The 27,134-nt window shown below is 41.5% G+C and overlaps 1 protein-coding gene across 1 annotated transcript in view; it reads right to left on the reverse strand.

Annotated features, from left to right (window-relative positions):
• LOC118401378 (protein kinase C-binding protein NELL2-like) overlaps nucleotides 1-16,667 on the reverse strand; it is a 101,301-nt gene extending 84,634 nt beyond the window's left edge. The window contains exons 1-5 of the mRNA XM_035798838.2: nucleotides 16,299-16,667; nucleotides 15,865-15,993; nucleotides 3,807-3,957; nucleotides 1,798-1,971; nucleotides 82-178 (exon numbers count right to left, since the gene is read on the reverse strand). Coding sequence (XP_035654731.1) covers nucleotides 82-178; nucleotides 1,798-1,971; nucleotides 3,807-3,957; nucleotides 15,865-15,993; nucleotides 16,299-16,347 — 600 coding nt within the window. The 5' untranslated portion in view covers nucleotides 16,348-16,667. The remainder of the gene's footprint in view (nucleotides 1-81; nucleotides 179-1,797; nucleotides 1,972-3,806; nucleotides 3,958-15,864; nucleotides 15,994-16,298) is intronic.
• Between the last annotated feature and the right edge of the window lie 10,467 nt (nucleotides 16,668-27,134).

Consider the following 27,134-nt stretch of genomic DNA (forward strand, 5'->3'; position numbering starts at 1 on the left):
CAGCATCGGCACCGTTTATGCCACACCGTCAAACCTAAGCCACCATGAAGAGTCTTCAGCTTTACAAAACGTAATATTTACCTTGAAAAAGCCATGGGCGCTGCTCCGCTGCCCTAACCAGAAGGTTGTGTCCTCAGGGATGTCAATGAATGGGATCTCTACCACCCTCTCATAGATCCTACAGAGACAGAAAGACAGGAACGGGTCCACAAAACATGATTACTGCTCATCATAAAACATACTGTATTTGCCAACCACACCACACCTTCTAATACTACTACCACTAAAGCTTGTAACAGTAATAATATGTGACCCGTTTCAGGAAACTACGCATATGTCGCAAGTCATGACTCCACAGGAGAGCCATTCCTAAAAAAAAAAAAAATGTTTTATCAAAATGTGTTTTTTGGTAGAAATGCCTTCTGGAACATGTGAACTTTCATGTCCCTTAATAAGAAACATATATGCCATCTGTAAATACGAATAAAACTTTACAGTTATGAGCCTTGTTGGTTAAGCTACAGAAAAATTCAGCAACCTTTCCACTAGCCATGATTGAGCCATGATTGGCTGAGATAATGAGTGGGCTAGACATGCCGAAAGAGGAGTTCGGATTGGTCTGCCATAGAGGGCTTCTGTCTATTTGAGTTGGTCAGTCTGTGTTGGTAATCCTGTTGAACGAGGCTTTTTTAAAAATGTATTGTGTAGTGGAGCTGCGTAAGTGTTGCTCACCACTTTCTGGAGGATCGAGTTTTGAAATCAGTGGAATTGGAGTGTGATAGCTGAAGAGATGGAGAAAACACCGGATTACATCTTCAAACTAAGGGCAACCGTGGCATGGCATCCGTGACAGGGAGACCCATCCATCATGCATGATGATGTATACGGGTACGATAGTCTAGCTAGCTACATTTTCAGATATTACAAGTTCCTGATTTTGTCAGAGTGTTTTCATTTCAAGCTAAAGTGTACTGTTAGCTAGCTAGCTAACGTTAGCTGGCTGGCTCCCTAGCTAACGTTACGTGTATAACGTTATTATTCGTATTCGAGTCGTTTGCTTTGCAAGTTAGAGCCTAATGTTAGCTAGTTAACATTGAACCTGGTTGGTTAGCTCCCAGCAGATTCATGCAGGGTACTAGCGACATGATTTGGCACGATGTTCATTGTTGTTTAACTAGCGAACGTTAGCTAACGTTACGTGACGTGTGTGATCTTATACGTTCTTTACCGAGCTAGGTTCATTGTTTACCTAGCTAGCTAGCTACATGTCTTAAGCTAAAGTGTAAAACCCCCATTGAATATGGCCGGTGTCAGTAAACGTCGGCAAAAAAAGAGTCATGAAATTGTTGCCAGCAGAGCTGGTTAGGCTGTTTTCATTCTATCCAGAGGTAAACAAATCATCCAGAGCGTCAAGTGTGCGCTTTGAATGTTCCGAGAGCGAAACGAGATGGGTGGGGCTCAAGCTTAAGAGTGTGTCAACGATGCTGAATGGGTGTAGACAAAGAAGAGCTCTTCACTAGATACCAAAACATTCTAATAAAGTGAGTTTAAAAGTTCATCAACTTCCAAAGCATAATTACTTTCCCATTGTTACTCAGGAATGCAGTGTATGATATACCATTTTGTAGCTCTGAGTCTCTAGTTTGATCCAATGTACAAAAAACACATATTTGATTCAATTGATTGGTAATAATGCCTCTAACACTAAAATACACCCTCTTCAGTCATCCTATTCCTATACTGGGATAAATACTGGATTAAATGAAACAGGTTTATATCTCAGTACATTTAGCCTACCTGTTGCAGTCAACGTGCAGTATGATGTGGGAGGCACTGACAGCCACAGAAACCTTGTGCCACTGTCCGTCTGCCAGGCTGTAGGGAAACACCTCGGTGTGGGCCTTCTGACCCTTGGTGCGGTAGTGGAGACGCACCTCATTGCGCTGCCCACTGCTCTCCAACTCCAGGAACCTGAAGGGACGAGCAGACAGAATATGGTTGGAGAGATGAATTGATATGGACACAAGTTTGTCTAAAGTGGATCCTGAAATAATGAGCAGATGGAATATGGAAAGAGAAAATGCTAAACACATACACTACATGGCCAAAAGTATGTGGACAACTGTTCGTCGAACATCTCATTCCAAAATCATGGGCTTTAATATGGAGTTGGTCCCCCCTTTGCTGATATAACAGCCTCCACTCTTCTGGGAAGATTTTCCATTAGATAGAACATTTTTACGCACTACGTGCTTCAGCACTCGCCAGTCCCCTTCTGTGAGCTTGTGTGGCCTACCTATTCGTGTCTGAGCAGTTGTTGTTCCTAGACATTTCCACTTCACAATAAAGGCACTTACAGTTGACCGGGGCAGCTCTAGCAGGACAGAAATTTGACGAACTGACTTGTTGGAAAGGTGGCATCCTATGACGGTGCCAAGTTGAAAGTCACTGAGGTCTTCAGTACAGGCCATTCTACTGCCAATGTTGGTCTATACCGATTGCATGGCTGTGTGCTCGATATTATACACCTGTCACTGTCAGTAACGGCTGTGGCTGAAGTAGCCGAATCCACCAATTTGAAGGGGTGTCCACATACTTTCGGCCATGTAGTGCACGTGCACACTACCCAATTCAACCACAACATCACTAACAAAGGTAAAAAGGCAGTAAAACTGAGGACAGACCACACCCATAACTCTACAGATAGCTGAACATTTCCTGTTCATTCCCTGAATCAGAATCCTTCCAGTAAAGTGGATTGTGCACCTCACTCACCCCATGGTAAATTATAAGTGCTTCACCCTGTTTCAAAGAATCATGACACATTCCTCTGTAGATCTGCAAACCCTTTCAAGATCCAATCACTTGAAGTGCAAGCTTAATGCTACACAACGGCTGTCAAGGACAGCTTCAGCGAGACAACACTAATGCATATGTGTAATGTGAGTGAGAGGAGTAAACTCATTGGTACATTGGTATTCCAGGAAACCCCTGCCTTCCTTCTGTCTAGTCCGTTGAGATTCCCCATGTGAAGTAGCGACACTAATGGAAAGAGCTGACAGAGTTGCCAATACAGATTCATCAGCTCTGGCTTTAAAGACTTCTACTCACTTCAAAGCATTATTCAAAAGAAAAACAGCCATTTAGAAGAACTGTAGCGGTGGAGTGGATTTATCTACAAACCGAATCTAATGAGTTATTGTCCTCCAGCCATGCACAATATACCAGCTGCACAAATCCAGTAACACTGCCTGCCGAGATCCCCCAACAACCCATTTCTAAACCAAATGAAACAATGGTTCTGTAGCGTGAACACACATCCTGCACACAGTCTGGCTCAGCTAATCAGAGCTGGGGAAAGTCATTAACGTCGCTATGAGGTCTTTACTCTGCGCTGACTTTAATATACACAGTTCAATCAACACATTATGTGGCATCCTGACTGGAAAACAGATCAGCATACTAGCTAACTAACGGTTCACAATCACCACGGTTTTATGTTTAGTTTGGTGATGTACTAGGAATAAAGTGTTGGTGTAATTAGCTTTTTCTGTACAGCATTGTTTAGTCTGTTTTGTCATCTGATTCCTGCAGCACTAACATATTTACAAAAATACTGCATGTACCCTCAACACATTTTACACACAGATGACAATTCCATATTTTTTTAACGGACTTCACTGCAAAGGTGAGCCATTCATTCTCTGACCAGTGTGTTTTATGTGGACTCTGGCATTGTGGTCAGTGGGTATTGTGAGGACTAAAGCATTGTATTCAGTACGTATTTGTAATGGCTCTGGCCATACCTCTGTTCAGAGTGGTGGATGGATAGGATGACCCCAGAGTTGAAGTGCTCCTGTTTCAGGGTGACCACAATGGTGAACTCCCTCCGGCCCCTCAGCTTCTGGAGCATCCGCTCAGACACATCCTCAGGAGCCTTCACCTCCCTGGACGAACCTGGGGAAAGGATGGTTGGCAGTTTGGTCATTAAAAAGGCAATATTGTAGTAGCACTTGAGCATTAGCATTATTTACGTAGGCATTTCATTTCCATGTGTTTTTATTCATTACAGGTTATCATTGTTGCAAAATACAAAGGATATTGATGATTGTTCAACCATAGTGCCATATTAGAAATTAAGGATGATTTCAACCAGTATAATGTGTTTAGATTAATAACAGGGAGATCAGTGTTACACCGTGGCTCTGGATAAGAGTGTCTGCTAAATTACTAAAATGTAAATGTGTCTCAACTGAAGCCAAACAGAGCCAGAACAGAGAAACAAACCCCCGTTAGCGTGATTCACAAATGCCTCAGTTGTTGGTACAGACAGTTAAAATAAGTATTTCAACACAGCTTGAAAATATCCAAATTACAGCAGAACACATCTGGCTGTTATAGAGAATACAAACAAAGGACGTCAGCTCCTATGAAGCTGAACAATCTCCGACAAGCAGCTTCAGAGCTGCACCTTTTGAGCTCAGCTTGAAGAAGAAAGAAAATGGAAGGAAGAAATAATAAGAAGAAGAAAGATTGAAGAAGAAGAAAAAATAAGGAATAAGTGCAGTGGAAATTCAGATCTCTGTGTAGCCTGGCTAGTCTGTAGCTACTGTTCTGCAGCTAGTCTTCTGTAGCTAGTCTTTTGTCCTCCAGTCCCAGTAGTGTGCCACCTTCTCCCCCTAACTCCACCCAGACATCTATGCTACTTTAATGGAAGCATCAATAAATGATGATGTTTCTCAGAAGCAAATCACATCAAAGGGTTCACTCCCAGCCAGGGGATGCATGCATGATGCCATGGCACACTTTAGAACTACAGGAAGCTAAGCTAGCATCGCTGCCTCTCTTTTCATCAGCGCATAAACATTTTACTTCCAGCTGGTGGATATGAAAATGCTAAAAAGGCCATGATGAAGCCTGGCACTGTGCAGGGTGAGCACACAGAGTAGAGACATGTGCAATGCATGTGACTGGAGAGAAGCACGTTATACAGTCTTCAGAGAAGGAGTGTAGCGTGTGCTGCTAGCATTAGCATCCGTCTGATCCTGGCTAGGCTACTCCATGGGGAGGCCATGTTTTGAGTCATTTCTGTCAGAACAAAAAGGTTGTCTGGTTTTTAGGTCAACTAGACAGATACAGTGCTTGAGTACATCCTCAACATAGCTACTATCATTAAAGTGTTATTGGCTGAGGTGGGTCAGATGGTGTGATGACATGTACCAGAGTAGTCTGCTAAAGCAATAACCTGCACTGCAAAAAGGGAAATATAAGCAAGCCTAAATATCTTATATTGTGATAATTCACTTAGTGTCTATTACCATGCTAAATTACCTAACGTCATTGGTAGATACTTGTGTTTATTTTACCCCCATTTTTGCCAATGAGATTAGATAATTTTAGTTTGGAGAGGATTTATTTTAAAAAGTGAATTATCACTCAAAATATATTTAGGCTTGTCTAGATTCACTTTTTGCAGTTACGATGGTAGCAACAGAAAGCCTCTGAATGAATAATTAAATATAAGTGACCACTTTTCATAATAAATATAGGACATTGGTGGAAATGATTAATGCTTTGAAGTGTCTTAGTAGACCACCTCATTAAATCACAATTACAGATCAAATAGACTGACCCATAAAGGGTTTGGTGCATTTTTTCCCTTTGGAAAAATTATACAATTGCAGTCAGATCCCGTGTAATTTTCTACTACAGAAATACAATAAGCCATTTGTCAGACTTGAAACAAAACTAAACTCAAGCAAGATGGTAGAGTGCAGCGCTGGTCAGTCATGTGCCAGACCTAAGCATGGCGAGTGTGACTGGGCAAGGAAAGGGGAGGACCACAGTGATACCTCAATCCCAGACACAATGGTTAGGGGGCAGTTTGGGCCGAGGGACCTTGGGACTAAGCCCCACCACAGGGCTCCACAGAAAGTCATCAGCCTTTGATCTGTTAGTAGCTTCTCTTCTCCAGGACACAGCCTGTCTCCCCACGGTGGATGGGGAGACGCCCAAGTGGGAGGAGGGGCAGGGTGGGTCTCACCGGACCCCTTTCTAGGACTTACTGATAAGCACGGCTGTCCTTGGAGAAGCCTGCATTTAAAGCACAGAGATAGGACCCCTGCATCAGTGCTGCTCACTCATGGCATAAGATTACCACCAGACAGTAGTACCCTACCAGTAAACCTCCCAAAAACCCTCCACATGAAAAAGGAGTGGATGAGACTCTGCTCTTATAAGAGGCCCCCCACCCCACCAAATCAATTCACATCGGCATACCTTATCTCACATCGGCAGCGCTTTCAATGTTTCATTAAAACTAATGCACACAGATAATTACTGAAAAAATAAGAAAACATTTACATTTTCAGGAATCAAGAAATGCATTGACAGAGTGAGAAGTCCAAAGTCTCAGAGAGTGTTCCTGGGAAGCACAGCCTTGTGTTAGCCTTGCCGGCACACTAATCTTATCTGCAGGATCCAGTATAAACAGCTTTAAATGGTTTCATACCAGGCGATTAGTCTCCATCATAGGGATTGACTCTAATCTGTCACTTAGTAATAATACCTTATTTTGTCGGTCTGAACTCTAAGTCCGTGCACAACGGTGAATGCTTCCCTGCCATTGCAAAATGAATACTGCCAATCTAATCAATGGTTCATATGTTTAGTATTTAGATCAGGTGCCTTTAAAAGCTCCCTTTGAAAAGCTGCCCTACAGTACATTAACGATCACAATCCTTTCTGCTCCCATATCTTCCTGTCTTTTCAGAGTGACTTCTTTACTGTATACTGTACAGGGAAGAACTTAGTTTATTGAGATGTAAACAGCCTCTCAAGGACGATATGAATTCACTGGGAAACATTTAAATTCATTTTGGCCCTGGTTTCAAATTATGAAGATGCCTGACTTTACCCATAACAAAGCAACAACAGCAAGTAAAAGATCACAGCGGTGTTCTGATCGAAATAACACTGGTCAGGTTTATAACACTCCTCTTCAACATTTCAAGTAATCTCTCTCAAAATGCAACTGTGTGTAACCCAGGTCAAAACAATGGGTGAAATATTTATGTAAATGTGAACAAACAACCCAATTAGATTATCACCCAATCAGTAAAATGAGTAAAATGTGGATATATTTTCAGAAAAATGCTGATAATTGATGCTCTATTCATTGCAACATCTTGAAGTGGTTGAATGCATTTGTGGACCATTTACTTGATGAGTTTTATTTGCATTAATGAAGCTATTGATTTAGCGCCACGTTAGCGGGCCAAAGCTAACTTTTCTATATGTTAGTGAATGTAAATGGTGTAACTTATGCTAACTGCTAAGCAAACCTTTGTAGCAGTAATAATAATATTCCCAAGTGAACAATATATCAAACGGATGCATTTGGTGTCAGTAATATATTGTAGAAAAGTCAACTTATTGGTACTTTGTTAAAAGTTATTTGTTAGTTGAGTGACACATTGAAACGTACATAGCACTAGCTAATGCAGGCAGTCAGATGCCATTTCACGGTAACTTTTGAGACGCACATGTTGTGTAACCATAGAGAAGACATTTTAATAGCAGTTTATTCTATTTGATATCTTTGTTATTATTGTGGAAAACTAGATCCAAAGATTAAGGCAGAGACTATTTAATTGGATAATAGAAAACATCTTTAATGCATACGAGCAGCTGCAAAGTAGATCAGTCTCTGATCGCAGTCAGGGAAGGAACTCGAAGAGTAAATCAAATCTAATTTTATTGCTCACATACACATTTTTAGCAGATGTTATTGCGGGTGTAGCGAAATACTTGCGTCCCGAGCTCCAGCAGTAGTATCTAACAATTCGAAACAATATACACAAATCTAAAAGTAAAAGAATGGAATTAAGAAATATATAAATATTAGGTTGAACAATGTCGGAGTAGCATTGACTAAAATACAGTAGGATAGAATACATATATACAGTTGAAGTCGGAAGTTTACATACACCTTAGCCAAATACATAAAAACTCAGTTTTTCACAATTCCTGACATTTAATCCTAGTAAACATTCCCTGCCTTAGGTCAGTTAGGATCACCACTTTATTTTAAGAATTTGAAATGTCAGAATAATAGTAGAGAGAATTATTTATTTCAGTTTTTATTACTTTCATCACATTCCCAGTGGTTCAGAAGTTTACATACACTCAATTAGTATTTGGTAGCATTGCCTTTAAATTGTTTAACTTGGGTCAAACGTTTTGGGTAGCCTTCCACAAGCTTCCCACAATAAGGATTAGGCACAATAGTGGAATTTGTGGTTTGCCTTCAAAATAAAAGTATGACTTTTAGAATGGGCTAAATGCCTACATTCAAACTCAGTACATCTTTGCTTGACATCATGGGAAAATCAAAAGAAATCAGCCAAGACCTCAGAAAAAAATTGGTGTAGACCTCCACACGTCTGGGTCATCCCTGGGAGCAATTTCCAAATGCCTGAAGGTACCACGTTCATCTGTACAAACAATAGTACGCAAGTATAAACACCATGGGACCATGCAGCCGTCATACCGCTCAGGAAGGAGACTCATTCTGTCCCCTAGAAATGAAAGTACTTAGGTGCGAAAAGTGAAAATCAATCCCAGAACAACAGCAAAGGACCTTATGAAGATGCTGTAGGAAACAGGTACAAAAGTATCTATATCCACAGTAAAACGAGTCCTATATTCGACATTGGGGCGGCAGCGTAGCCTAGTGGTCAGAGCGTTGGACTAGTAACCGGAAGGTTGCGAGTTCAAACCCCCTAGCTGACAAGGTACAAATCTGTCGTTCTGTCCCTGAACAGGCAGTTAACCCACTGTTCCCAGGCCGTCATTGAAAATAAGAATATGTTCTTAACTGACTTTCCTGGTTAAATAAAGGTAAAATTAAAAAATGTAAAAAAAAACTGAAAGGCTGCTCAGCAAGGAAGAAGCCACTGCTCCAAAACTGCCATAAATAAACTAACTACGGTTTGCAACTGCACATGGGGACAAAGATCGTACTTTTTGGAGAAATGTCCTCTGGTCTGATTAAACAAAAGTAGAACTGTTTGGCCATATTGACCATTTATGTTTGGAGGAGAAAGGGCGAGGCTTGCAAGCCAACGAACATCATCCCAATCGTGAAGCACGGGGGTGGCAGCATCATGTTGTGGGGGTGCTTTGCTGCAGGAGGGCCTGGTGCACTTCACAAAATAGATGGTATCATGAGGAAAGAAAATTGTGGATATATTGGAGCAACATCTCAAGACATCAGTCAGGAAGTTAAAGCTTGGTCACAAATTGTTCTTCCAAATGGACAATGAACCCAAGCATATTTCCAAAGTTGTGGCAAAATGGCTTAAGGACAACAAAGTCAAGGTATTAGCTGGCTAGCTATTTATTTTCATCAACTGAAGTTCAATTTCAATAGGCGAATAACAAGTGGCAACCGAGCTAATACTTACTCACAAGGATTCCTAAATCATTGCTAAGAATAATGAAAATGACTGCAGTTTCTACTGGTCATTGTTTTCAGGCTGGTTGTATTGGTGCTAGCTAGGTACCAAGCTAAAGCTATCTACCCCAGAAGTTACGGTCGAACAAATTATGCTTTATTACCAATGAGGTATGGGGCGAAGCCCCCTTTTGGAGCCAAGTATAGTTTATTAATCCATAGTATGCATGAGTGGAAGTTTTGGCCTGCTTATTCAACACGCAGGTCAGGTTTTTGATGGCGTTTGAGTCTTCTTGTATGGCGAGCCTACCCAGAGAGAACGACATCTTCCATTGCATGCAAAGAAAGAAGACATCTGAATAAATCTTTTCAGGAGGACCTTTTCTTGAAGTACACTATTCTCCACAGCTCTACTGTGTTTGTCTCATTCGAACCTCTCTCATCAACTAGCTGTTTTCGCCCACAGGACTGCCGGTGACTGGATGTTTTGTTTTGTTTGTCGCCCAATTCTCTGTACCCTTGACACTGTTGTGTGTGTGAAAAGCCCAGGAAGGCAGCTGTTTCTGAGATACCGGATCTGGCACGACGATCATACCACAGTCAAATTCACTTAAGTTCCTCGTTTAGCACATTCTAAAATTCAATTGAACAGTAACTGATCACCCCATGTTATGTGGCAAGACTGAAATACTGTATCTGTATTTGAATATAATTTTCTGAATTGAACTCTACTGTTGATAATTGATACTATAGAAGGGAGAATGTGATTTTACCTGAGGTATTGAAATAGAACCAAGGGTATTTGTTTATTATGAAATGCTATTATTGTGAGCTGCATAAATATTCTTGGCACAGAATGACCAAGTCGGACCAGTCAGTCCAAACATAAACAAAATCCTAAACTGCCATATTAGAGAACAAATAATATATCACAGATTAGAGCTCTGCATGGGCATTAACTTTTAGCCCGACCCCTACCCATGCCTGCGACATTCAGGCCTTACCCTACCCAGGCCCGATTCCTTCTGCCAAATTTAAAGTCCAGGCCTGCCTGAAATCAGAAATAACTTCCTCAGTTATTAAATACAAATCGTGGCTAGAAGGGATCCAGCTTTTGTAAAATTATCGTCAAAAGTTCATTTGTTTAGCCAATAACATTAACGTAACCTGCTACGTTAATTCTCCTAACCTGCTACGAAAAGTCAAATCTGAAGGTAATTTGACAAAAGCTGTATTTCTGCTCGCCATGACCGTAAATCTATTAGCCTCTCCTCTCTGTTGGTCACTGGCTCCCTGTGCACAGGAGGCTCGCTCTGCATGCATTCTGCTCATGGCGGCTCTGAGTCTGTGAGTAACCATAGCAACAGCTCCGCTTGGGCCTCTCTGCTCAATGACGAGACAGAGCAGTGAGCTGTTAACTACTTTTCGTCACTCTAAACCCAGACAAAACTCAAGGAACATTATTATTTTCTGTGAAATAATCTCTCCTGTCTTATATTTGACGAGGTTGAAGCACTTCTGACAGCATGTTTTGATCTTAGTAAGATATGACTGTACTGGCTCAGCTTCAAAATGTTAGTGATCAATTTAATGATGCCCGAGCCCTACCTTTATTCTAGTTATTGATGGAAGAAAACAGGCCCTACCCAATGTATAATGTTGGGGCCCATCAGGCTCGGCTAGCAGAGCTCTACCACAGGTAGACAATAAAAATATTCATGACTCACTCAACATTGCGTAACACAGTTAGAAAATGACATAGCATTTTTTCAAAACACTCTGCTTTAAACATCGGTGCTGAGGCTGAGGCATCTGCGTGGGAGGGTTGGGCTTGAGAGCCTCTCTCTAGGGGGATTACATTAATAATAAACTCAACAGCAACTCGAAACCCTCACATAGCCCCCTTTCGGCTAGCCTACACCCTGAATATTCCAATACCAGCTCCAGCTCTTGCTCCGGCTGGCTCAGGAAATCTGCATTCGGAGGATGGTCTCTCCCTCCACTGTGTGTCCGCTCTACTGGAACAAATACTAAACCGAGCCAAGGGCACCTCCAGGACTGCTGGGGCAGCACTCTCTCCCAAATTCTCTGATCGACTCAGCCACTGGCTGTCTGACATTCAGTCTTTGAGCTGGTGTCAGCCACTAGTCCGAAATCTATGGTGGCGGCAGGTTGCCTGGTGGTTAGAGCGTTGGGCTAGTAACCGAAAGGTTGCTAGATTGAATCACTGAGCTGACAAGGTAAAAATCTGTTGTTCTGCCTCTGAACAAGGCAGTTAACCCACTGTTCCTCGGCAATCATTGTAAATAAGAATTTGCTCCGAACTGACTTTCCTAGTTAAATAAAAGGTTAAGTGTAAACACTATTTATGGTGGCCCGGAGATGACACAAATATCACTAAACCTCCATAAGCAATTCTGGAATAAAGGATTTGGTTGGACTAAGAGGGCTAACACCTGGATTTCAAGTTACTGTTACAAGTCCTACCACAGAATCAGTCAGAAAGAAATGTAGTGTTTTTGCCAGAATAGCTTTGGTAGCTGGCATTGGTGTCTGTAGCCCCAGAGGTTAGCCCATTAGTTGCCTCCTATTTGGTTGACACACACACAGGGAGAGCTGCTGTATAACAAATGAGTCACTTCCATCCCTCTACCCTCCAGGGCAGTTGCAGTTAGGAGCATAACCACCACCAGATACACAGAAACACTTCACCGGCAGTGCTGCTCAGTGCTCAAACACTCAACAAGAGCGAATGCCTTTCTGACACTGGTGATGACATAAAATCAGCACGTGGGTCTCTGGGCTCACATGCATGCAGCTGTGTAGATAGGATACTGCTCATTGGCTGCTTGCTGTCGTGACCATGGTAGGCTCCTCTTCCAGGATCAGTTCGGACAGAGTCTGATCCTAGTTCAGTGCTCTGGTTGTGGCCGTCTGTTTCATATGTAGCACAGGGACATTCCTTCCTCCAGCTTTATCATATCAGTCCGAGGCCTACCTCTGTATATCTACAGTACTGCCACTCACTGTACGGCTGGCAGGTAATTTCAAAGGCAATCTGCAGCAGGTGAGAAGTTCTAAAATGTAATCCCCACTTTCCCAGCTCCCTCACAAACACACACACACATAGTTCATACAAGCCAGTGCACAGTAACATATCCTTCTTCTCCCCCCTCCTAGAAATACCATCCATCCCCATGGGCAATCAGGCACCCAGCTAGCAACAAACGTTCACACAACTTTAAGAATTAAACAACTTTAGAGAACGTTCTCTTAAGAGTCTCATTAGGTCATTACCTAATGTTTTCATAAGAATGTTCCAGTGACATGCAAGGACCGTTTCCAAGAGACCAGAATATAAGATATTAATGTTCTAGACACATTTCATGGGAATGTTGCAAGAACATTCCTGTGTATCAGTGTTCAGGATGTTGCCTGATGGTCGCCAAAGATGTTTGTTTCATCATTACACATCACCCCCTGTTACTGTTTCCAAGCCCATCAAGGCTGATTGGTGAACAACCGCTCTTTATTTGTTGGCAAGTTTAGATAAAAGCATTGTTTGAGTGTAACAGTGTTTTCAACTTACATTTGACATCAATTATTATATTGTGCATCTTCATTAGTACAATTATTAAAAATATTCAGCCCTGGGATTTGAACTCTCAACCTTTAGGTTCACCGCAGTTTGATCATCCTACTAACCCAACATGTCTGTATCAGTTAATGAACAGTTTCTCATCATTGATTTGACTGACTTATTTCAGCAATTTTAGGGCTTTTTGTAGAGTTGTATAATGTTAGTGGGGCATAACCCTGTTTAAATATTACTCCTGACTCTCTATGATCAATAAAATCGGTTTTCTTGTGTACTTTTAACAGAGCTGAGATTTACTTCAAAATGAATTTGCCCTATTGCTTATATCTACCCAGTTTCATATCTACACAAGTGTCTAGGGAGAAGGAGTTAGGGTTGGCTTCAGGACAGGACCTAACTATTTTGGCCCAATAAGCACATACTGTACACTCTAGGGACATCCCTTATTGGGAGAGTGGCTACGGTGTTCTTCATTGGTGCTGGTGGCCTGGGTAGGAGACCCACATGGGGAGTCACACTACTCTCACTTTCTAAGCAATGTATGTTAATGTCATTATTTGGTAACATATACAACACCCATAACTGATATAATTAAAATCAGTTTATCATTAAAAGAAGTGAATCTGTAAGATTACCCCTTGAGCACAAATTACATTTCCACTACCTCTCATAATTTACGAGTATTTATTAATTATATATAGCTGAGCATCTCTCTGTCATCTTCTTGAAACACACTTTGAAGTGAATCTCAGCTCTGTTTAAAAGTATACACAATAACAACTATTTCATTGTTCATAGGGAATCAGGAGTAACATTAAAACAGGGTAAAATGCCCCACCAACACTAAAATAGCTGAAATAAGAAAATAAAATCAATGAGAAAATAGTCAGATTAAATGATAACTGACAGACATGGTGGCGTAGCAGAAAGATTGTAATGCTGTGAACCAAGAGATTCTGAGTTCAAATCCCAATTGAGGACATGCTGAAAAATAGTTACTTTAAATGAACATGAGCAATGTACTTATGTACGTCAACAGAACGCACTGTTAAAAGCACCATGTTTGTCCCTAACATTGCCAACTGACAAAGAGCTGTGAATAGATCAGAGGTAAATGAATCAGGTCCTTGATTTGCTTGGCAACAGTAACAATGTGTAATGAAACAAAACATTTTGGGGAGAATGTTTCTTTGGAACCATCAGGTGACGTTCTGACAACTGATACACAGAAATGTTTTTGCAACATTCCCTTGAAATGTGTCTAGATCATTCATATCTTATGTTTTGAGGACATGGCAACTGTGGTCTGTGTATGTTTGGTGGGATGTTGATGGAATATTCTCCTAACCCTCAGAAAACTGAACACAGGAATGTTCTTGCAATGTTCCCATGAAATGTGTCTAGAACATTAATATCTTATATTCTGAGAACATGGCAACCACGTTCTGGGTAATTTCTGTTTGACATTTAGGGAATGTTCTCCTGACTCAGACAGCTCCCCTCGCTCTAGACAGCCTGCTCAGTGACTACACTACACAGAGGCCAGCAGGTTTGACTGCCGCTCCGCTCCTCGCCTCCACCCAGCATGACTTACTTAACAGAGACATCCTAAATGAAATAAGGGGTAACGCTGAAGAATGTATGGGGATGTCTGACTCATGTTTCCATGGTGTGACATTAATGGCAAACTGAAGGAGAGAGGGCGGGTGGAACCCCACCTAGGTGGAATGCATAAGCGTTGGAGTAGAGGACGGGACATCATGTCCCCCTATCTTCAAAGAGGAAGAGGGGCTCCAGCTGCACTATACATACAGTAACTGTGCTGGCGTCGCTACAGAGGAGTATGTGTGAGGATAGGCAGGAGAAGATACCAGGTACACATAGAAGAATTTGGAAATTAGTTATTCCTATAACAATGTTATTTACTTTTATATAGGATGATGTGCTATACGATGGCAAATGTTCCTTTTGAAGCCATAATTCATTATTTTGTATACATTGATCTGGAGGCTTACTTCTTCAGTTGGCAATTTGTCCAGGTTGAAATTCTTCTCCAGAGAAACACTATGTATCATGTAGTGATATTCTGAGAGGTGCTTGTCCAAGGGCAGAGCAGTAGGATGTACAACTAGAGCATAGAATTAAATTTTACTAGACTTTCTCATCCAGAGCAATTTACAGTAGTGAGTGCATACATTTTTATACAGGTCCTCTGTTGGAATCGCCAACAACAGGTTCAGGCTAGACAACCCATAGACCTCAGACCTAGGGGGGTCATTAAAGGTCCAGTCTGGCTGGGGCCTGTAGAGTGGCTCATTCAACATCAACCACACTCCATACATCGCCATGAGCCTGGGGTTTTGTTTGCTGTCTTCTCATTATGCCCAATCTTTCCATAATTATTTGCATGTCTGTGTTCCCCTCTCTTATGGGAACACTGTTCTTTGCTTTGGGCAGGTGGCATCCCAGGGCAGAGAGAAAATGACAACACTGGGATAAGTATGTAAAAATAAATGGTTGTGCAAACAAACAGGTTATATTGTGGACAATATGTATAAATGGAATGTTTTCCTTTTATGTGAGAGCTTCCAAAAGCATCAACACCCATTCACCATGCATGACAGTCAATCTAATATTACATGGAAAGAAACACGTTTTTTCCCTTGCCATGAGTTTTTGAACTCATAATGCCTGCTGTTTTGTTGTCTCATTCTGATGAGGAAAAAACTGCAACTAACCATTCTTGCCCTCTCGCCTTCAACATACCACATAGCATAGCCTATTAGGTTTCTTTATGGGAGCGTCTTACCTTGAAAGTGGAACGCCCGAGACTCGCTGTGGAAGCCCTGGACTTGAGTAACTCCATCAAACCCCTCTCCAAGCGTCAATTCATCGAAAACATTGATGCATAGAGCAGGATCAACCCCGAAACCTAAAACTTAAGTGACAGAAACAAACACAGTACGCATGGACACAATTCATAGCATCAATTCGGTGACCTGTTTCTGAACGGCTATAAGGTGCTAGGTAGATGCGCATCAAAGTGTACAGAATTCCAGCTGATATTTAAACCGGCAATTTGGAATAATAAGTGAAAATTGATAGGATAAACACTAATCTACAGGACAATAACAATACCGTTTTATGAAAGCCTATACCATACTTTGTTGTAAAATGGGTGTCTCAAGTCATTTACATTTTTATCTACAATACATTATGGTCAATGGCAAATGTGTGTCCTACCTGAGGTGACGCAGAATAAACCGAGGAAAATAAATAGTTTTAATCCCATTGTGAATAAAAAATTAACAGTAGTCCATTTTTTGATCACTTCCAAGAGTCAATCCTGCTCAATCGGTTTACATGCGAACGATGTCACACCAGCGCAGTGTTACAAATCCCACACTTGTGAAAACCGCATCAGATTCAGAACTTGGACGCCAGAGATATTATTCCATTCAGTACAAACTCCGTTACAGGTCTGTTACACAGGCATCGGTCCGTCGGTAACACAAGTGGGTAGGCAATAGTCTAGAGGTTGTAACAAAACAAGTTTTACCAGTCCCCGAGACGCTCTGTTCAGCAGTATGCACGAGCGCGTCGGAGGAGAGCGAGGGTACCCGCTTTCAAGGTGGGAAGGAAAGGCGAATATAGCCAATGAAATAGGACCAATAAGCCCCCTTGTGGTCTTCTGCTGAAAATACCTTGAACTTGCCTTAATCCAAAACGCGCATTAAAGGTGTACAAAACATTAGGAGTTGCATCCCATTTTGCCCTCAGAACAGCCTCAATTCGTTGGGCATGGACTCTATAAGGTGATGAAAGCCTTCCACAGGGATGCTGGCCCATGTTGACTTCAATGCTTTCCACAGTTCCCACACTCAAACCAGTGTGTGTGCATGGCACCTACAGTACTACCATACCCCATTCAAAGGCAGTATTGTAGTATTGCCCAGTTACCCTCTGAATGGCACACATGGGGTGGCAAATAGCCTAGTGGTTATAATGTTGGACTAGCAACCGAAAGGTTGCAAGATTGAATCCCGAGCTGACGAGGTAAAAATCTGTCGTTCTGCCCCTGAACAGGCAGTTAACTCACTGTTCCTAGGCTGTCATTGAAAATAAGAATTTGTTCTTAACTGACTTGACTCGTAAAATGTAAAAAATGACACATACATTATCTATTTCTCATTCTTTATGATCTGGTTTGGGGATTGCATCCCAATTTTAGGTGCATTCACCGTCACCTACTGTGCTGGAGTGTGAGGCCAGTCATGACCTACCTACATTCAATTTCAGTAATAGAAAATAGAAAAAATGGTAAAGGAAAATTAACCTTCCAACTAATAGCCCTCACTAAAAAACCCACCACCCACTCCACTATTTAACTCTGTATAATCCTACTCTAGGCCAATGGTCTGGGAGGACAGAACACTGCCCCTCAACACCCCCTGCAACTGTTCTGCAGTAAAACCTTGCAATCCCAAGTACTCTCTGCAGCTACCACTGCAACCTCTGTTTTCTGTGACTTACGTTCCATTTCTGCATTAAATTGACAAACATGACTATGAATGCTAAGACACCCACCTTGCTGAAGCACATATTATTCCCATCCCTCTATATTGGTCTCTGCCTACTCACAGGAATCCTCTCAGGATCCCTCACCCCATCTTTCTCTACCACTCTCTTCACTCCTTCAGCATACAACCCTTTCTGTACGACTCTGACCCTGGTAGCCACAACCTGCCTTTCTCTCATAGGACACCTCCGATCTCCAGCCCCATGGGCACTCCCACATCTAACACACAACTTTCTCCACCAATACTACACATTCCTTTGTTTCATTCCCTACTGTACACTTCTCACATCTACGAATCCACCTCCTACACACTGGTGCAACATGACCATAAGCTTGGCATCTAAAATACTGTAGTATGATTGGAACAAAAGCTCTCACGGCATAACTGGAAAACCCTAACTTGACCTTGTCGGGCAAAGACTCAAAACTTGCATCAAAACAAAGCAAGACAGACAATGTCTTCTCCGTTTCACCACCAAACGGCGGGCATCACAGACACCAGGAATCTTCCATTTCAGCTGACCCTCCGCAACATTTAATGCCACTCCCGTTATCACTCCTGTCAAAGGTGCCCTTCTCTGGTGAGCAAAGCAAGTAAATTCTTGTCCCTAGTCCTGTGGTTTTGGAGCACTCTGGATGGAAGACACAGAATAAATCACCAAAAGTCCACTTCGCATTACTTTAAAACAACTCAAAAGTTCCCAAACTCTTCTCCACGCAACCTGACATCACATATGAATCAGCCAGAATACAAGGATCCATTCTCTCCCCAAAGCTCACCCGCACTGTGCCAGAATCCTTCTTATCATTGGGATGAGGCTTGAATTCGGCCGTCCTCAACGCAGGTACTCGTCAGGTTCAATCTCTGAGCTACTGGAGCACGTATCCCTCTTTTTGTACTTGACACAAACCTTCCTCACCACACCACTTCCCTATATACTTAGCTCCTTCTAGGTGGTCATCACTGCACCTGCCACCGCATTTAATTCATCCTCATACTCGTCATGTTTAAGTTCCTTCTCTAGCTCTTCCAAACATTCTGTGTCATCCTCCATTCCATATTCACTCAAAACGCACTTATTTTTTTAACCTTGTCCGCCATCTTCTCCTTCATTAGATCTTCCAAAAGGCTTGTGCAATCCCACATTCCATATTTACTCATACTCTCTTCCACTTTCCTTCTTTTTTTCTTGTCCACCATCATCCACCTAGTGTTTGCAGAATGTTCAAACCGCTAGGAACATACCCAGCCCTAGAGTTAGCTACAGGTCCAACTTTCTCTTCTGTCAACAAGGAAGAGGCGACTCCGGGATGCTGGCCTTCTAGGTAGTTCCTCTGTCCAGTGTCTGTGTTCTTTTGCCGATATTCATCTCTTCTTTTTATTGACCAGTCTGAGATATGGCTTTTTCTTTGCAACTCTGCCTAGAAGGCCAACATCCCGGAGTCGCCTCTTCACTGTTAACGGTGAGACTGGTGTTTTGCGCGTACTATTTAATGAAGCTGCCAGTTGAGGACTTGTGAGGCATCTGTTTCTCAAACTAGACACTCTAATGGACTTGACCTCTTGCTCAGTTGGCCACCGGTGCTTCCCCCTCCTCTTTATATTCTGGTTAGAGCCAGGTTGCGCTGTTCTGTGAAGGGAGTAGTGCACAGTGTTCTACCAGATCTTCAGTTTCTTTGCAATTTCTCACATGGAATAGCCTTTTCTAATGTTCAATTAGTCTTTTAAACTTGGATTAGCTAACACAATGTGCCATTGGAAGACAGGCGTGATGGTTGCTGATAATGGGCCTCTGTATGCCTATGTAGATATTCCATTAAATCAGCCGTTTCCAGCTACAATATTCATTTACCAAATTAACAATGTCTACACTGTATTTCTGATCAATTTGATGTTGTTTTAATGGACACAAAAATGTGCTTTTCTTTCAAAAACAAGAACGTTTCTAAGCGACCCCAAACTTTTGAACAGTAGTGTAAATACACATATATAGAGGACATACACACATACAGTGCATTCGGGAAAGTATTCAGACCCCTTGACATTTTCCACATTTTGTTACGTTACAGCTTTATTCCAAAATGCATCAAATTAATTATTTCAGACACTTTGCTATGAGACTCGAAATTGAGCTCAGGTGCATCATGTTTCCATTGATCATCCTTGACATATTTCAACAACTTGATTGGATTTCACCTGTGGTAAATTCAATTGATTGGAAGGCACACCTGTAATTTTAAGGTCCCACAGTTGACAGTGCATGTCAGAGCAAAAACCAAGCCATGAGGTCAAAGGAATTGTCCGTAGAGCTCCGAGACAGGATTGTGTCAAGAAACAGATCTGGGGAAGGGTACCATATAATGTCTGCAAAATTGAAGGTCCCCAAGAACAAAGTGGTCTCCCATCCCCAAAAACACAGTGGCCTCCATCCTTCTTAAATGGAAGAAGTTTGGAACCACCAAGAATCTTCCTAGAGCTGGCCGCCCAGCCAAACTGAGCAATTGGGAGAGAAGGGCCTTGGTCAGGGAGGTGACAGAGCTCCAGAGTTCCTCTGTGAAGATGGCAGAACGTTCCAGAAAGACAACCATCTCTGCAGCACTCCACCAATCAGGCCTTTATGGTCGAGTGGCCAGATGGAAGCCAGTCCTCAGTAAGAGGCACACGACAGCCCGCTTGGAGTTTGCCAAAAGGTACCTGAAGGAAACTCAGACCATGAGAAGCAAGATTCTCTGGTCTGATGAAATCAAGATTGAACTGTTTGGCCGGAATGCCAAGTGTCACGTCTGGAGGAAACCTGGCACCATCCCTACGGTGAAGCAGGGTGATAGCAGCATCATGCTGTGTGGATGTTTTTCAGCGGTAGGGACTGGGAGACTAGTCAGGATCGAGGCAAAAATGAATGGAGCAAAGTACAGAGAGAAAGTATTCAGACCCCTTGAATTTTTCCACATTTTGTTACATTACCGCTTAACCAAAAAAGTGTTAAACAAATCAAAATCGATTTTTTATTTGAGATTATTCAAAGTAGCAACCCTTTGTCTTGATGACAGCTTTGCACACTCTTGGCATTCTCTCAACCAGCTTCATGAGGTAGTCACCTGGAATGCATTTCAATTAACAGGTGTGCCTTGTTAAATATTAATTTGTGGAATTTATTTCCTTCAACATGTGTTTGAGCCAATCAGTTGTGTTGTGACAAGGTAAGGGTGGTAACAGAAGACAAAAATGACAAAGAGAATGGAAATTAAAACCGAAACAGTCCTGAATGGTGACACAAACAACAAAACAGGAAACATTCACCTACAAAACACAGGTGGGAAAAGGCTACCTAAGTATGATTCTCAATCAGAGAAAACAAACGACACCTGCCTCTGATTGAGAACCATACCAGGCCAAACACATAAACACAACCTAGAAAAACTAACATAGACTGCCCACCCCAACTCACGCCCTGACCATACTAACACAAAGACAAAATAAAGGAACTGGGGTCAGAACGTGACAACAAATAAACATTGAAAATTAAAACTTGATCCAGCTCTTCCCAACATAGTGGCATCCTTATTTGGTTGAATTGAGTTGCGGGAAAATTATTATTAATTAACAAACAATTTAGTTTAGTGCAATTGCAATAAATGCATTTTAGGTTATATCTTAGTTTAATAATTTCCTGGTTGTAAAAAATATCACTCAATTATTAGATTCTAAGCTCTGTTGTGAATCGATGACAAATATTCTACATACCCCTACTTCTTGTTGTGTATCTTCAACGCAATGTTCCATTGCCGTTTTTATCTCTTCAATCTAGCCCTGGGCAGCAATTGTCAATAAAACCAAGTTATTGTTTCCTGTATGACTACTGTTCCAAGGAAGCACATCTGCTGCTACTGTTCCAAGGAACCACATCTGCTGAGAGAGCCTCCAACTCTCAATTCATTATTAATGCTGAATCTCATCTGGGCCGAGGCACAAGAAATGTAATTACTTTGTATTGCCCACAAGTCATAATTTCCTAAAGTGCCATTAGGAAAATAAAGTCATTCAAACATGATATTCTCCCAAGTAGACAGATGGAGGATGCATACATAGCCTAACCATGCTCTTTGGAATTCACCCCCTCGCTATAATGTTGGCAACTAACAATACTAATATCAAAGAGGCTACAGCATTAAGCAGTCATAGTCAGTGTTGGTAGCTACCTCGCAGTATTTGTGTCAAATTGGAAACTAACTGAAGAAAATGGCTGTTCTCTGTCCCCAAAGCTCCTCTCAGTTTCTCTGGGATATTTAAGTGATACCGCCAGAGAAGCCGGTGTTTGGAGGATATATTGGCACGGGTGTTGTTAGGCCCGAGAAGAAAGTCGAGGGCCGGCAAACTGTGCTAATATATCCTCCAAACACCGGCTTTGATGGCATTATCCCTTGTATATAATGGGTTACCAACATACTCAAATAATGATTGACATATTTTAATTAAAACATTATTTTGATTAATTTATTCATACAATTGAATCCTTCCACAAGATATAGTCCCGACACAATTCTAGGGTTGCTACCCAAGCTGGCTGGTCATTCGTTCTATCGGTTTGGTTGCCAGAGACGCGACCGAGTTGTTCAGTTTTTTTCTTCTGTATCTATGGACGCTACCCAGTCGTGTGTTCTAAATGTTCCATTGCCGTTTTTATCTCTAGCTTGCTAGCTAGCCTACTACGGCTAACTTACGTCAAAAAGTGCAGCCAGAATAATAGCAAAGTAGCTGCATTTGCTTTTGTTTACTCTGTTTTCTAGTGACATTTATTTGGATACATCCAAAACAATGAGTTAATGACATGTACATATTACCTCAATTACCTTGCTGCCTTGCTGCTGTTATTTTATTGTTGCTCATTAATTATTTATTATTTTCTATTTTTCTTATTAATTTTTTATTTTATACATGTTTTACTTAAGTTACTTTCTTAACACGTTTTTTCTTAAAACTGCACTGTTGGTTAAGGGCTTGTAAGCATTTCACTGTAAGGTCTACACCGGTTGTATTCGACAAATCAAATTTGATTTGATGCACAATTTTGCCTGGCATAGAAAATGTTCTCTCTTGTCAGGACACTGTTGTTCAGAGGAGCTAGCCAACAACACAACAAACACAATCACTTCAAACTGAAGCTGGAAAGACAGCAATCTAGCTGCACTTTGTTTAGTTTGACTTGTTTTCTCTCGATAGTTTTGTATACATCCTTCAAAGTTATGCTGATTCATGATTTCAACTAGCTGAGAAAAGCTGTCTGACACATTCATTACTACGGGACAGCTGGAGATCGAATTTGAATATTGAAACAATGTAGCAAATGTCAGAGAGACAGAGCGCAAGATTTATACAAATCTCCAGTGTTGAAAACTAAATTTTAGTCTAAAAGAAATTAGATAATGTCTAGATGCTTTTTATAGTGGAGATCAAGTTCATAAATTGCCTGGCTGGGCTGATGAGACAGTGGATTGCACAGTAAGATGGAACAGAGTAAATATGAATTTTAATGTCATAGATTTAGCCGGTGGTAACTTGTGGAATAGACACTGGCTGGAATGCCTTTTTAACCAATCAGTATTCAGGATTAGACCCACCCGTATAAAATACTGTGACATAATGCTGTACGAGCCTCATAGTGACAGTTCTCCTTGAGTGTCAAATAAGTCACTTGAAATAATAGACTTGTTGTCATTATACAATCTTCATTTGTCTTTTGCAGGAGCCATGACAATTGACTGTATTTTAATCATTGGGATATGATTTATGATTTCAAGAGTGAAGCATTCCCTCAGTCTGTCATGATCCAAATTTCACAGACAATGTACCTACTGTTAATTAATAGTATGGTGAATTATTGATAAGTTTATGGACTTTTTACCCACAGCTTAATGGTAACACATCCTGCTTTTGAAATGGCAAGCACTTGATATTGATTAGATTTATTTTTCTTGGTGCCATCTAGTGAGCATGGTTGGGAATTACAATGATTTGACCAATATATTAGTAGCAGTACTAAATCAGCTGTGGTTCCACTGTATGGAGGCTGGGGAGACAGTTGACACTACTGTCAGTATAAGTATATTTCTACATTCAGCAATATATTTTTCATGACAGCTAGTTTTTCAGTTTAGAGAGATTATAAACCTAAGAATAAAAGTGTTCGATTTATAAACCTCACTCAAGACAGTATTTTGAAAATGTTGATTTGTCTGATCCACAAAAGCTGTTTTCACACGACACTAAGCCCAGGGCTAACATGTAGAGGCTTTATAGAGATAAAAAGAGAACATCAAATAAATAAAAAGTTGAGTTCTCCCACAGCTCTTTGCAGCATCAGGAACATAGAGACATGGTGGTATCATTGGGATATGACTTATCCCAATAGAAAATAGAGCTGACCAACATGGAGGCCAGACTGAAAGACAGTGACGAGCAACTTTTTGACCAGGCAGACGAGCAACGGTTTGAGCTTAGGCTGACCAAGAAGGAGATGGAGGAGTTGAAGACCGAGAATACAGCCAAAGGAGCTGAATTATCAGGCATGGGGACCAAAGTGACAGCCAGTGAGAAGTAGATGGAGCAGAAAAAGGAGGTGAGCATCACTAAGATTGAACTGCAGTTCCAAAATAACAAAGTGGATGAGCTGGAGATAGATAATGCAGCCCTGAAAGCCAGAGTCACAGCCTGTGAGAGAGATTGAGGAGCTGAAGACGGAGAACACAGCCAGACCAAAGGTGGCCTTCTTCTGCTAGTTTGGCTAATGTAGAAGTGGTGTAGGCAGAAATCCATTGATGGCATGGCCAGCAAAGATTTATGGGGACAAAATTTAGACACTTAAATTATCATTAAATTATCAAAAGAACATAACCTACCCTAAACCATACTGTTATCGATTGAACACAACAAACCATCTCATGTGATTTCGCATTAAAGACCAAAATAGTCGTAAGCCTACGTTAATCCATTACTATTGCATTTAACATGTGACTCATATAGACCTATACATAAACCACAGGCCGATATACACCGTGTACAAAACACGGCCCATGTTGACTCCCATGTTTCTCACGGTTGTGGCTGGATGTCTTTTGAGTGTTGGACCATTTGACAGAGAGGGGAAACTGTTGACTGTGAAAAACCCAGCAGCGTTGCAGTTCTTGACACTTTCAAACCGGTGTGCCTGGCACCTCAAAGGAACTTAAATATTTTGTCTTGCCCATTCACCCTAATGGCACACATCAACAATCTATGTCTCAATTGTCTCAAGGCTTAAAAATCCTTCTTTAACCTGTCTTTTCCTTTTCATCTATACTGATTGAAGTGGATTTAACAGGTGACATCAATAAGGGATCATAGCTTTCACCTGGATTCACCTGGTCATTCTATGTCATGGAAAGAGCAGGTGTTCCTAATGTTTTGTACACTTAGTGTATCTTAATTAATATACTATGAGACTAGAACATAATGCCCTGATAGGAAAGTATTAATCACAATACCGGACTGCTTTGCTAGCGCTGACTCCGCCGATAACATCAACGAGTTAACCACCTCTGTCGCCGGCTTCACAAGGAAATGCATCGGGAACGTTGTCCCAATAGTGAAGGTTCGCAACTTCTCCAATCAAAGGCCCTGGATTAACAATGTTGACGGCGGCACTCAGCTAAAGGACTACCACACACAGGGCTGTCGCAGACAACCCTCAGGCTACAGCTGAGTACGATCTCCACAGTCATCAAATGAGCAAAAGGACAATATCGCTTACATATAGCTTATACAGGCTCAACTGCCTGCTGCATATGGCAGGGGCTACTGTCCATTACTGAATACAAAGGATGATCCAGCCGTGATCGACCCAACGATGCCTCTCTCCAGACAAACTCAACGCTTTGACAATAACCGTACCATGCGTGAGGGCCCTCACAGACACAGAGCACTGGGTGATCTGGCTCTCTGAAGCTGACGTTTTTAACATTTATTTTATTTAACCTTTGTTTAACTAGGTAGGCCAGTTGAGAACAAGTTCCCATTTACAACCGCGACCTGGCCAAGATAAAGCAAAGCAGTGCGACACAAACAGCACAGAGTTATATATGGGATAAACAAACGTACAGTCAATAACACAATAGAAACATCTATATACAGTGTGTGCAAATGTAGTAAGATTCAGGAGATAAGGCAGTAAATAGGCCATAGTGGCGAAATAATTACAATTTAGCAATAGATCAGTGTAATCTTCATGGAGAGATGGAAGGAAACCTTCATCTCTGAAGTGTTGGAACTCTGTCCAACTTTTAAGCTAAAACTGTTCTACAGCCATAATTTGTTATTGTTATTGTCTACCACCGGAGTGGTAGATGTGCAGAAGTTGAATGTGCAAGCAGAGATACTGGGGTGCAAAGGAGCAAAACATAAATAACAATATTGGGATGAGGTAGTTGGGTGGGCTATTTACAGATGGGCTGTGTACAGGTATAATGATCGGTAAGCTGCTCTGACAGATGATGCTTATAAGACTCCAGCTTCAGTGATTTTTGTAATTCATTCCAGTCATTGGCAGCAGAGAAGTAGAAGGAAAGGCGGAAAAAGGAGGAGTTGGCTTTGGGGATGACCAGTGAAATATACCTGCTGGAGCACGTGCTACGGGTGGGTGCTGATTTGGTGACCAGTGAGCTGAGATGAGGCAGGGCTTTACCTAGCAAAGACTTATTGATGACCTGGAGCCAGTGGGTTTGGCAACGAATATGTAGCGAGGGCGAGCCAACGAGGGCATACAGGTCACAGTGGTGGGTGGTATATGGGGCTTTAGTGACAAAACGGATGGCACTGTGATCGACTACATCCAATTTTCTGAGTAGACTTTGAGGCTATTTTGTAAATTACATCACCGAAGTCAAGGATCAGTAGGATAGTCAGTTTTACGAGGGTATGTTTGGCAGCACGAGGGAAGGATGCTTTGATGCTAAGTAGGAAGCCGATTCTAGATTTAATTTTGGATTGGAGATGTTTAATGTGAGTCTGGAAGGAGAGTTTACAGTCTAACCAGACACCTAGGTATTTGTAGTTGTCCACATACTCGAAGTCATAAGATGAGAAAAATATCTTTATTCAGATCAACACTCACAAGACCGCGGGGCCAGACGGTATTCCAGGGTGTGTTCTCAGAGTATGCTCAGATTAGCAGATAACATGCACACACATTTATACTGACTCTACACACATGCACACACACTCACATACAGTCATAATTTACGCTGTTGATACTCTATTTCTCACATGTCCTGACACCTGTTTACCTTACCCCTATATATATATCTACCTCTATCACTCCAGTATCCCTGCACATTGTAAATGACCCTGTATATACAATAGCTTCTTACTTTCTCGTGTTCTTCTTATTTCTTATTTTTATTTCATGTGTTTTTGTTCCATCTTATGTTATTTTTAGTGCTACATTGATATTAACTACTGCATTGTT

This window comes from Oncorhynchus keta, chromosome 22, assembly GCF_023373465.1.
Source record: "Oncorhynchus keta strain PuntledgeMale-10-30-2019 chromosome 22, Oket_V2, whole genome shotgun sequence".
NCBI lineage: Eukaryota > Metazoa > Chordata > Actinopteri > Salmoniformes > Salmonidae > Oncorhynchus > Oncorhynchus keta.